General features: G+C 41.5%; 1 protein-coding gene across 1 annotated transcript in view; it reads right to left on the bottom strand.

Moving 5' to 3' along the window:
* Positions 1 to 13926, bottom strand: part of SGK1 (serum/glucocorticoid regulated kinase 1) — a 69526-nt gene that overhangs the window by 23029 nt on the left and 32571 nt on the right. The window contains exon 3 of the mRNA XM_085055896.1: positions 1700 to 1775. Within this exon, the coding sequence (XP_084912022.1) occupies positions 1700 to 1775 (76 nt within the window). The remainder of the gene's footprint in view (positions 1 to 1699; positions 1776 to 13926) is intronic.

Below are 13926 nucleotides of genomic sequence, written 5' to 3'. Positions count from 1 at the left end.
TTTGTGTGAGGAAATAGGGCTTTATTGGAAAAGATGAGGGAAAAGTAGAAAAAAAGCTGATGTTTCATTAAACTGAGAAATGCCATGGGCATGAAACTGTAATCTTTAGAATTGGCAATTGTGTCCTGGCAGAAGAACCCTTAAACTTCAACTACGCTAGGACAAGGTCCTAGATTAGTAAGCCGTGAGCACTTTTTCTACTTTAACTGAAATTAGACTGGATACCCAATTAATATGGATATGAAAAAGAACAACTAGCATCCCCATCTCATCACCACTGCCAAGAAGTGGTCCCTTAATAGTGTATTTTTAACTGGGTCATTCCCCAGATGTGGTTTCTTGTGCAGCCAGCTGTGGACTTAACTGAGAAGACAATAGCTTGGTAGTGAAGAGAGGGCAGGAGTGTGCAAAAGGACATTGAGACCCCTCTGACTGAACATGTTGCTCTTAGAGGGGTAGTCGCCGGCCTAGAGCACTTCAGGCAGAAGAAAACACCACTCAAATTAGTTAAATCAACTTCCCTGTATGGACTTCCATATTTCTGAAAAAATGTATTACAGCTATAGCTACCACTGCTTAGGAATCAGTGTCATTTACAACATTCACACACTGTAGTGAGATCTCATGATTGACTGAGCATGTTTAGCTAATTAAATGTATTTCTAAACTTGTTTCATAAAAGTTTATCATCTACATCAGGATTTAATCTCTATGCGTAGAAGCCAAGACTGGTTATAGGTCAGGGGAATTAACCAAGACCATTAAGCATTCAAAATCAAAGCAAGGAAGTGAAATATTTCCTCCTAATGGGGACAGAGGCTTCTGGGATTTTTCCCAGGGGCACAGCTGCAAAAATGGCAAAGAAAGCAGAAAGAAAACCCCCCAAATATCCAAGTAAAATCCACCTCAGGATCAGACATCTACTGTCATGTTAGGAGCAGTTTATGTTTACTGGGACATTTGCACTGTGTAGTCACAATTTTTTTAGGGGTAATTTTTTTCTTGGCTTAAATGCAGTTCTGACATGTCATATAACCATGGCATCAACAGTCAAAGTTAATCTGGTATACTTTTCATTTGTAAATAATATCTAAGCTTATGATTAGGCAAAGAGAAATAAAGACAAACAAAGCACACAAAAAAATCCACATCACTCCAAAAAGCAAAACTCCAAGATAGAAAGGAGACAGAGTAAGAAAAATGCACGTGAGCTTGACATATTCAATTTATTCTATCTGTGCTAAAACTACTGAGGCTCCTCTTTGCACACAACTCAGTTCTCCTGCATAAAGATCAGGGGTCACTGAGTGGCCACTTTTGCCCTGAGATGCATTGACAGGACTCTCGCTGTAGCTAACAAGAGCTCTGCTCACACAGCAGGTCAATGCTGAAATGTGTCTGACAGCTTATTAAACAGATCTGCTAGAATTCTGTTGTTTCCTCTCATTATGTCATGGCATAATTCCTCTGGAGCCTTTGTGCTGCACATTGTGCTCTGTGACCATGCACGCAAGTGAGTTGTTGTTGTTTTCGCCCAGCAAACGCTCAGTGGGTGAGAGATTGCATCTCATTTTGACATGAAAAACATCCTTCAGTTAGGCTTGGCTTGGAGACAAGGCACTTGAGCCCAGAAGAAAGGAACACCAGAGTGCTCTGCCCGCTCAGCCCCACTGCCCACCCTGCAGCACACCACCCCTACCTGTGTCCTCAGCACCCCACAGGTTCCTGGGCTCCGGCTTGGGCAGTGAATCTCCCTTGCTCTGGGGCTCCTTCATCTGAAAAATACAGAGAGAACACATCAGGTCATGAGAGCTTCCTGTTGAAGTGGGTTTTGCCTTACAACACTGAAGACCAAAATTATTTTCCATCCAAAGTGCATATTTCAGGCAACAGTGCAAGGCCCTTCTCCAGCTGTTTCTATAATCAGAGGCAAACTTATGAGGTGTGAGGTACTGTGATCTTTCAGAAAAGAAAAGGGTCCTGTGAGTCACTGTATTTTGAATTGCATTTTTCCATTCAAAGTGTGTGTTGATTTTACACCGTGCACCAGATGGTCCAACCCTATTCTCCTGCCTTGGCCCTGCAGAGGTAGGGGAAAGGAAAGGAAATGGTGGGCAGGGTCCCAGAGGATCTCCTGCCTTGGAACTCTTTGCAGAGAGCTACTTTGCCTGCTTTCATTCACAGCAGGGACAACATTGTGGGATTTGGTGTAGGGGATGCACAGGTGCAATCCCTTCACATATCCTTGGCTATCTCCAGTGTGGGAGCTACAGATATGTGCCCCTTCCTGATTAACACTTCATCCTCATACCTGCTATTGCAGTCCATCTAACTGCTTGCCCTCTAGAACCCTCTTACTCACACATGAGGTTTGAATCAAAGCTGTGCAAGAATTTTGAGAACAAGGAATGTTACTCTGTCACCACTTCAATTAAAAACTCTGGTTTCACTTGTGCTGCTTCTGGGTGTGAGGGTGAAGTAAATCAGCAGGATTGCACCTTTGCTAACCCTATCTATCCCAAAGTACTTCCTAGGCTCTCCATCCTACTGAAATGTTGTGTCCAGCATTAGCATGGGCAGCAACAGTCAAACAGCAAATAGGGTGCTGCAGAAGAACAAGGTAAAGAATTCCCACTGGAAATTTGGCTTTTAGTAAAGTGTTCTGGTTTCCAAAGACAGGAGAAATTTTCTTGCTAGCATCAAAACTTAAATACTTCTTCATACAAATGCACGTTTCTCAAAGTCTGCAGTCCTGACAGATGAAGGAGTTTGTCAGTGTGGGTCTGGAGCTCTGGTGGGTTGCTCATGCAGAGTTTTCAGCTATGCTGTTCTTTGTGTTGTTAGTTTTAGAAATACTTTCATCCAAAAGAGGCCCAACTCAAATAGCTCTTCCCCCACCATTACACACACTCGAAATGGGTGTGAAGCTGTCTGGAGGATGCACAGGTTTGCAAAACATTGAAAAGGGGGCTCACTTTTCCTGATTACATAGTTCTGGTTATCTTCATTCATAAGATTAGGTACGTGACAAATAATATGGAAGAAATAGGTATTCAGGACAGCCACTGTTCTGGCTACTGTAAAACTCCTTGATTAAAGAGCCAAAGGGACTGTAGGAAATAAGCAGCAAGGGAATAGACAGTAAGTGTCGGAAGGGAGAGAAGGAGAGAAAGTGCTTAGTTTGATGCATTCCAGGCAGAACTGTGATAACACCCAGAAAAATGCAAACTCAGAAAACACAGGGAAAAGCATTTAAGAAAACCAGTCTCTAGATATGGATCTGTCCTTGCAGAAAAGCATGTCTTTATGAATGTACAAAACAATATATATGGCAAAGCCACCGTGTCAAAGACAGAAGTATTGTGTCCACAATGTCAATGAGCAATACGATTCAGACTTTGAATGCTGAAAGCTGAAAACCCTGAACTCTGTTACATGATGGAGTCCAGTAAAAAAAAAAAAAAGAAACTCTTGGCTACCCTGCCACAAGACAAGAGGCATCGCTGTCAAAGTTTGCAAAGGTAAAAGTCTGCGAAGTTGTACAGATGGACCATGTAGAAAGGCTTACAAGGAACCAAATTTATGCTAAACAGGTACTAAAGAGGAACAGAGCAGAAGAGGAACAGTACACTGAAAGCAATGACCCCCTCAAGGATCACACACGTGTATATCCATCAGCCAGGAGCAGCTCTGGGTGAGAATGAAGGCGTGCATTTGTACCTGCTGACAGGAGGAGGGTTCTCAGCAGACACTGACACTGCAGCGGGATCACCCTTGCGTGTCTCATCACAGGTTAATGCCAGCAAGTCACAGAGCTGACAACAACCTCACCCCACTCCAGAGTGTGTCTGTCTGCAGGACCACATCTGGGAGCACTTCTGTGTTCCACAGCAGGGGTGGGAAGGTTAAAAAATTAAATCTTGTGAAATGCAGAGAACACCAGTTACAGAAGTGACACAAATGGGTAGGAAACCTAGTTCAAAATAGTTTTTGGGACTCCTTTAGCACTAAGTATGCCCACTTTACTGGTGTGTGATATTGATAACAAATACATGCATTTCAACTTATATGTCCTTTAATTTCTTCATTATTATCTGTGTGTACAGTGGCATTTTAATCACGCCTTCCATTTTTATGTCTATGCTTCCGTTTCAATCGAGGTTCTTAAAACCTGAGGCATTCTTAAGAGCCTACTTGTTATTGCATGCAGACTATTTCTTTTGTATGTTTACCTGGATTATGTTCACATACTACAAATTCAGTAGTTCAATTCTATAATAGATGTACTGGAGAAGCTTTTCTTTTCATTCGTAGCTGTGCAATGTTTACCATGGTGCCTGTAAAATGCTGGATTAAGTCTGTTTCCTAGCTGACATTGCTCAAGCTTAAAGTTCAGTGAGGGGAAAGGAGACAAGTAATTTAATGTGAGTGGCCAAGTCTTTGTACTGGCTGAGTACTCATAAGCCAGAGCAGATAAGACCTCAGCAGGTTAAATATTTTAAAACAATATCCATACAATAGTGACTCAATATATATAAACCAGCACATTTTTTCATACCACAAAGCACAACTTCTCTCTTCTCACATTTCTTGTACTCCAATAATGTGACCCTGAAAGACAGACTGCCCAGATGAGAGGGACTGCTCTCTCTGAGCTTTGCTCTAGGAGTCAGCTGCAGAAAACTACATCCTTTTATTTGCAAGAGGAAAACTGTGTTGGAAGCTCTATCTCTGAAGCAGGGTTTAACAGCACTAGACTATGTTTTTAGTTTTCTCCAATGTCACCATCATTGGAAGAAGATAAAGGGAAGTAGAAGTCAGAAGCTTATATGTCAGTGCAAGCAACACTTAACTTGAAATACTGATTTTGGCTAACATTCAGTGCTTCATATATTTTGGGCAAACATGCCATTAATTGCATGATCCTGCTTTTTCTTGTTTTAGAAAGTAAAAGGATGGCAGTCTTTATAAATGCTTAATAAAATAGCAGCTGCATCACATCCTTCTCTGCTCCCTTTAACCTAGGCACACAGTTCTCTGTAGCTGTAATTCCTCTTGGCGTGTCCTCAGCTTGGACGCCATCCCTAAAAGAAAGACTGGAGAAGAGACAAGGTAGGCACACTGGCTACCCATTCTTGGTGTAGGCCAAGGAATTGGAAAGGCTGTTGAGATTCAAATATTTAATGAGATACTCTGAAAAAGCTCATCTTTCCCATAGCATCCAGTATGGGGATGATTGAGAGCATCTAGATATCCACACAGGTGTCTCTTTATATAGACAGAGCTGGGTTGTTCAGTCTGGAGAAGAGAAAGCTCCGAGGAGATCTTACAGCACTTTCCAGCACCTAGAGGGGGCCTACAGGAAGGCTGGCAAGGGACTTTTTGCAAGGGCATGTAGTGACAGTACAAGAGGAAATGGCTTTAAACTGGACGAGGGTAGGATTAGATTGGATATTAGCAAGAAATTCCTTGCTGTGGAAGTGGCGAGGCACTGGCACAAGTTGCCCAGAGAAGTTGTGAATGCCCCATCCTTGGAAGAGTTCAAGGCCAGGTTGGATAGGACCCCAAGCAACCTGGTCTAGTGGAAGATGTCCCCACGCATGGCAGGGGATTTGGAACTAGATGATCTTTAAGGTCATTTCCAACCCAAACCATCCTATGATTCTGTGATTTTGGGAGCCCCAAAGGAATTAAGACTTGGGGAAATTGCTTCCTCCTTTGCTATGATGTGGGGTCCACATTCCTTCACTGCACACAGCAAGGTGCCAGGCATGGAGAGCACCAAAAATGGGGGAAAGGCAATGGTTTAAAGACTTGTTATTCTTTGAGTAACAATGTTATCAAGGCAGGTAGCACTTCCAGTCTAGAAATCACCTACAATTCTAATGCACGTGCTTCTAGAGGGATTTCTGCTGTTTAGCTTTCAGACAGTCCTCACCTTTTCTGTTGAACCAAGAGCCAGAGAAATGTGGTTTGCAAAGGCAATTTCAACACTGAAGCCTAATTTACACATCAACATTGTTAATTATTTCATTGCTGAACATCTTAACAGCAAGAGCTCATTATTGGCTGCATATTCCATTCACTTGAAAGGACATCGATACCAACAGGGGAAGCAGAATATATTATCTAGACTAAATACTACAGCCACTTTGTGTTAGAAAGAAAAGATGTTGCTCACAGATACAAAATTATACTCATTAATTAAACTGTCTGCTTTCACTGCTGCTTTCTGGAGTCCTACAGAGGATCTACCTTATTCAGCAAGACACAGCCTTGGGATCCAGCATATTTTTGCCACTGAGATGACAATGAATATCCTGTTTTTGCTTGAGGTTCCCAATTATACAAATAAGTCATTGACTTCTCTATGACAGTTAATGTATTCAGATTTACAACTTCATTCCTGTAGACAATCTGTTCCAATGAGGACAGTATCAGAATGTGACCAAGCATACACTAGGTCTGTGGATTGTGTTTGTGAAATACTCATCAAAAGTTAAAAGATTCATGAAGCTGGTGGCTAAAATTTCTACAGTCAGTCATAACAGCTAGTTATCCATTGAAATGAATGGGAGCCATCCACACTCCTCTTGGCCTGACTGCTTCAGCACTGCATAAAATATTGTGAAACTTGCAGCTAATCTGTTCAGGTCCAAGCTATTTGGAGTAGCCCACATGTAACTTGCGAAAACATAATCATATAATCCTCTTCCAGAAGTACCTTGACCATTGCCAGGGGACAGAAGATGCATTTTTCTGCAGCAGGACAGCCTGGGCTAACTGTATGTGGCACAGGGTTAACTGTGTTTTTGAACTAAGGACATTATCCCAGCCCAAAGCGAAGCTCAGGGACATAACTGAACAACATTCTGTGAATCAGAGTTTTGTGATTCATTGCCTTCAACAGTGCAAACCAGAACTGTATTTAATGATGTCGGGAACCAGATGTGTTGGAATGGGACTGGTTGATGTACCAGGACAAAGGACTGTGCTGTGGTTCACAGGACAGGGTCCTGGGGACAATGAAACTGCAAACCTGCAGTGCAGTGTGAATGCTGCATCAAACAGCAATTCATTATGAATGTACAGCATGCTGTAGCTACATCATCTGTTCAGTTAGTGAAAGAGTCCTTTTCCTTGACAAAACAAAGTCATGGGACAAGCAGAAGTGAAAACCAGCACTTTTCTTACCTACACTTACGTGAAATTTGATCAGTGCATTTTCTACAGTAGAATTACACTAGTCCAAACAATGCATATAAATGTTATTTGGATTGTTCATTATAAAGCATCCAATGGCTTTATTTATGTCAAATCATGGAATTGAGAGAGTATTGAATAGAAAATATTTTAAAAAGCTAAATTTTTCTCTCTTAGCTTAGAAATTCATTAAAGCCAGAATATGAGATCCAAGGTTTCTAGACTCAGATTTTGAAAGAGTTTTAATTTGGGTTCAGGTTCATATCTGTGTTTTGTTCCATGGGACTGGATAGTAATCCTGAGACCAGACAATACTGAATTGAGAGGAAATTCAAGTGCATGTGGGAATTCAGACTTACAGTCATAATAACTGTAGAGTCATAAGTAGACAGTACAACAATCTTGTCTGAAATTCTGCATAATGTAGCTACAGAATCTTGCCACATTTATTGCTACCTCACCCCCCTCACCTCTGGCATTTCATGTCTGGTTTGGACTTCAGGACTTCCAGTGATGTAAAATCCATCCTTCCTTATATGAGTTATTTGTTCAACATTTTTTTCACTTTTTTTCTTATTGATTGATTTTGCTTGATCTTCCAGTCACAGGATGCTTTTATATCTTTTCTTTGAAGAGCTTTGTGTTACCAATAGCTGCTCCAACAGGGAGATATTTGTAGGCCATGGTCAAGCTGCCTCTCAAATTGGTTTTTGATGAAGTCATCGTGGCCCTCTCATCCAGGGTTAAACAGTCTTGCGTTTGACACAAGGGAAAAACACACACAGTTCCTACAAAGTAGCAAACAGAGCTATAAATTTGAGCCCTTCCAGCTGACTCACAATAACATGTACCTATATCCTAAATCAAGTTCAGAAAAAAAAACCCAACCTTTAAACCCCAACCTTTTTCCAAAATAAGACGAGGTGTAATAGAAACAGTGATCATGTCTAGACTATAAAAAAATGGGATTTATTGCCATTTTTCTCTTTTTGTGTAGACTTAATGAGGTCAAACCAAAGACTACAATTTAACTATCACAAAGAAACTAATGCATCATATCCTATGGTAAAAATTGTAAAATGTGCCTGAAATAATTTTGAGTGTGGAACTTAACTTTTAAGTTAACGGTGGCATAAAAAGTAGCTGTATGCAGAGCTGGTTTGGACTCACAATGAACAGGGTATGTTGATCAGAGTGTATGGAGCTCCCACACATTCACAGGGTCCATTAGAGCTGTGGATATCTTCCAAGGCTGTACTTTCTTGCTTTCAAGGAATCAGACTGAAACTGTCATAAGGCTGTGCTTTCTGGTCCTTGCTGGCTCTAACCATAGCAAAGTCATTTGTACATTATCCCACTTGTACATTATCCCACTCTCATTTACAAATAGTGAGTGCAAGAAAGTGAACGTTAACTGAATTTACTTCAGGTTTGGTTAAAGATTTGGGCAAAGGTTGGAGTCAGATCCCATTTTGCCTGAAATAATTCTCTCCCCTGGGTTGTAAACCCTCAGAAATAATCGGTGAACCTTGCAAGCTTCCAGCTTGCTTTGAACTGCTTCTGGCCTGAGCAAGGAGCATTTTTCCATGGATGAGCAAGTGAAATGTCTCAGCAACAATCACATCTACCTACAGTGATAACTATTCTCTGGTTGTTCAGTCACACAGCGCCTATTGCCAGGGAGAAGATACTGCTGGATTTTGCTTCAGATACTAAGTATGCCTATTGCATAAGGAGTTTGCAGACCTTCTAGACTATATCCTCACTCAGTCCTAGACACTAGCATAGTAAACTAGTTGCAATATCTTTTTGTTCTGTATTTTTCTGTACGTGGGATGAAATAAAAGCAGCGACGGCTCATGCAGTGATGTATGCCTTCCATGAGCCAGAGACAATTCATAATATGTGGCATCTTGAAGTACTGAGCCTAAGGATTAATTGGATAATTATCTCAATTTTACAGATGGAAAATCTAAATAACAAAGAGTTTGAAGATTTGTTCAAACTCAAATCTCAGTTCAAAGAATCTGGAACAGGCTTTAGTTTCCAATCCTCCAATTAATTTTCACGATGAAGTGATATCCCCTAATACATTCTTACATAAGTCTGACAATCAGTTTACACATACAGTGGGGTTTATATCAATGGAGAAATCCTTTTTTGCTGCATATTTTCTAGATGCTAATCAAGCACTTGGGGATCCTTTTTCCAAGGCTTGTAGTTATGCCATGTGCTCAGATACAAAGGGACTGAACTTGGTTAAGTGAGACAGTGGGTCTGAAATCCTGCCAACAGTACTAACAAGACTTCAAAACTTCATCTGAATATATATATATATATTCATTTGCTCAGAAATAGGGGTGAATTACTCAGGAAAAGGGCTAAATTTATTCCTTAATGATTACTTCTGTTGTAGCACAGCTCCAGGTCTCTTCAGCTTGATGAGAGGAGGTGAAGGATAATGGCTCTGATATGTCCAGGGTACACACTGAGCCAGCTAAGATTTAAAGCTGTTGAGAGAATTAGAAGCAAATTATCTGAGGAGTTCTGTAAGACTGATAAATGTTCCTGGTAGTGGCCATGTTTCCTCATGTGGCCCCAAATACCACCATAGCTTAAGCCCTCTTGTGTCCCCTAGTCCTGTGTAGTGTCCATGCTGGCAGTGGTGAGGAGCTCTCTACAGGCATCTCTGTCCCTATGTGCAAGGATGCTGGCTGGCACGTCCTTAAATCTTGTCTGGATCACAAACTCATTTATACAGGAAGATGGGCAGATATGCTTGACTGAAGAACAGAAGGTGAGGCTGAGGGAGGAGCAGACAAGTACCTGGACCCAGCAGTAGCAAGTGCATGGTGCACTCACCAACTGCCCTGCTGCACCGAGACTTCCATTTCCATTGCCTGAGATGAACATATCCTGAGGAAGCCAAATGTCACTTGCTCTAGGGACAGCTTCAATGTCCTTCCTACTAACTGTGAAGTGTTGATATTTTCATAATTCTGCAGTTCAGTACTGTGACAGCAAGGTCAAGAATATATTATTATGAGAAAAGATTGTCTACTGTACTTAGGTTTGACCCTTTCTTTTTCAAGTGCCTGATCATTCTCCCTTTCATATTCCCTGCTAAGGAATCATTTGACCTGAAAATGAAAAGAAAATGAGGCTGGTTAGAAGCAAAATGTTTTTGGAGTGTCATTGTCTACCTGTGCTATACTTGAAATCATATTTCCATTAATTTCTGACAGGCCAGTGACATAGCGAGGAACTAATATTTTTCTCTGTTTAAAACAATGAAAAATCTCACTGTCTTCAGGAGTGAGACCTCTGTTATAAATAGCTGCCAGGAAAGAAAGCAAATTGCTAATTTGTAAAAAATCTGTATGTTTTTGCTTAGGTAAATTTATGCTTGCAATGGTAGTTGCGTGAATGTTCAGAGGAAGAAATGAAGCAAAGCTGTATAGGGGATATAAATGGATGTCTAAATAATGCCATTGTTGTATGCTGTGTGAGTGCAAAACTTGAAATGGAATTGCATGGAACTATAACAAGCCCATGTTATTCTACACCCATATTTTGCAAGAGGTGTTGGAGGTGGAGTGATGCTGGCCTGATAATGAGGGCAGTGATTGTTATTTGCCATTTAGAAACAGGTATAGACACTGAAATTACTCAAATGAACAGGCTGTTGCTATGTCAGGGGTGTGATTAGCCCTTACCAGTGGATTTGTTCTGCCTCTCCTGACAGGAGACAAGAGAGGCTGGGTCACTCCTGCAGGTTAGTATGGAACACATGTCCACTGCATCAGAGACACTCACAGAGGTGTCCCTGCCTGCAGAACAGTGGCTCTGTCCTGAGGAAGCTCCAGGCTCTGGGGAGAGTAACAGCATGGTGCCCACCAAAGCACTTCTGACAGCTTCTAAATGGCTTCAGTATGGGCTCACCCAGTGTCAGCAGCACTGGCATTGTTTTTCAACACTTCCCCGCGATGGCTGGCAAGGAGGCTTAGCCATCCAGCATCCCATCCCTCCCTGCTTTTGCTGTCAGCCCCCCTAGGTCCAATACAACTTGTATGTCAGTATAAACACACATGTAGGCCATAAGACATGACTTTGGGATAGTTCCGGTGTAGATAAGCTCTAAAACTTCATTCTACCCAAGAAATAAATTGAGGGACTGAAACCATAAAGTTCTACACAAACATAATTCTTATCCGGATGGATGGTGTTCATGCTGGTCAGCCATGCTGCAATATCCAGTTTGGCTGAAAACTGGTTTAAATCAGATTTAAACCAAATTTCTTTCCTACAGTTGCAATCCACAGATGAGTTCTAACAAAGGAATGAATAGGGCCTGCACAGTCCTTGCAGTCTGGCTTGCATTTGCAAACAGTCTTAGTTCTGAACATTTGACACTTTAATATTTGATGCTGTCATTATTAACAAGAATTGATCTTGCACTAAAGGGGTGGCCAAAGGTTCAGCATAAAATATCCAGCCACTTGCATGGCCACTGAGCATATATGTTGGCCCTTAGCCTCTGCTGCTGTGAACTATCTCTAGCTGTGTGTTTTGAGGGGTAAGGGAAGAACAAGGTATATTTCACTGCTTATTACAAATCATAAAAGCACCAAAACAGGATTTCTGGATGTGTTAATACTTTCTCTTCCAACTCACCTTAGCTCTAGCCATAGCATCAAGAAAAATGTGATTTGTTAAATAGGAAAATATTTAACACACTAGTGTCAGCAGTCATTGCAACTCTGAAAGGCTGTTTCTCCTTTTTTCACAGTACAAGTATTTGCTTGCATTCAGTTACCTAATCAAATATGGGAATGCTGGTTCATAGCTATGCATCTCTCTGAAGAAAGTTCCCACTTGTGCTTAGAGATTCAGATTCAGTTTTTCTATTAGTCCAAAAGACTTTTTCAGCATGCAGGTTGTCTTCTTTCCGGCTGTCCACAAATCATCAAAGCAGATGTAGCATAACCAGTGGTCCATCGTTATTACTGAGGCTGCCAGCAGGATTAATTGATTTATGAATTGTGGCTTTGGTCCAAGAAGAGCCTATGCTTCTCCCTCAAAGAAACTAAAGCAGCATTCTTAGTGAAATGATAGCATATGATCCCAACCCAGCCAAAACTGGCAACAATCAAGCTGGAGCCAAACACATTTTGAGGTTGTGACGGAATTGAGCAAGTCTGTTACTATCAGCCTCACCACAAGACTGCTGCCAAGACACTGAAAATACAAAACTAAGCATACACAGCAGTTTCACTGAAAGAAAAATAATATTGACAAATGTTCTATGAAGGTACCAGATCTTTTTTATCCCTAAAATTCTTTGCAAAACTTAGAAGGGAACAACATCCTCTGAAGATCTGCTGACAGCTCATAAAGGAAGCTGTACAGGCTTATATAGCTACAGATATTCCTAAAGGTCTAATTTCCACTCTTCTCAATATTTCTGGAATGAAATGTAAGGAATAATCAGGCTGCTAATGGCATGCATGGCAGTGATACAATCTGAGTTTTCCAGCAACAGGCTTGGAGAGTGTCCAAATTGCCTTTTTCCTGTGCTCCTCCAGTTATGGACTGGGGCAAGCGTAGGCTCAGTACAGACTTCAGCATGTGCTAATGTGGTAAAAACACAGATTCACAGACTACAGCAGCAATTCCATAGCTGTAAGAGAACAAAGGGGCCAAAGATTGCAAACATTGCCACCACAGGCAAGCCTGGGAGGACAAAGAGCCAGATCTGTGACTAGAGTGTCTCCTGAATTGGGTGTGAAATGTCCCTCCAAATGCAGGCAAAACCTTGGACTGAAACCATGGCAGTGGCTGTAACTAGCGCAGGAAATGGCAGATTTGCAGTTGAGTTTCGTCTTCCAGTTGTGCCTGTAATTCAGGACACTGCAAGAGGCACGCTGTAATGGAGGAGCTGCCTGAGCATAAAAATCTTTTACAAATGTCCTCTAGGGATGAATTCCCAGATCCTGATTTTCAGAGTCCACCCAAAACTATAGAGTGTGGAAGGATTAAGCAGTGCTTTGTCAGGGTGGAAAATTACTCTGCAGTTCATATGTGAAGTGACATCCTGAATGTGTAATGTGTTCAACAGCCACACAACCTATGATGAGAACTTCCCTTTGCTGCACCGTTATGTCATCCCTGTTTCACACGGCTTGCAGAAGTTGATGTGGTCACAAAACTCTGGTCTGCTTGCACATGTATGTTCTGCAAATCACAACGGATGACACAGTACTGGCAGAAATTTTTCTATTTCTTCTTCAGGACAAGATTGCATTGATCAAAGTTGAAGAATTTGAAAATCCCTCCCACGCGGTTGCTTTATTGTCTAGAGAGAATATGAACCAGAAGAAGACAGTGAAAACTAGTAAAAACTATGTGGCTTCATTGTAGAACAGAAGCTCCCTTTTCATCCTATTGCCTTGTGCAATCCTAGGGAGGGGAGAATTTGCTTTTAAAATTTGTTATTCCTGAAGGTCACTGCTGAATAGCTTCAATTAAGAGAAATAATGAGCAAGACTTCCTAGAGGTACTGCTGGCTCTGAGTGCCACAGTTTCTGAGACGCTGGTTGAGGTCCTACACTGATCCCTGGTACATGAGGGGTGTTTCTTACTTCCTGCAATGTTATTACAGAATAGCTCAGTGCCTGTGCATTCATGAGGCGAAGTACTTAACATTGCTGGTCACTTCTGACA

This window comes from Lichenostomus cassidix, chromosome 3 (assembly GCF_008360975.1).
Source record: "Lichenostomus cassidix isolate B80296 chromosome 3, HeHo_3.0, whole genome shotgun sequence".
In the NCBI taxonomy this organism is placed as follows: domain Eukaryota; kingdom Metazoa; phylum Chordata; class Aves; order Passeriformes; family Meliphagidae; genus Lichenostomus; species Lichenostomus cassidix.
The sequence above is the reverse complement of the archived record's forward strand: the minus strand, read 5'-3'. Positions and strand labels throughout refer to the sequence as shown.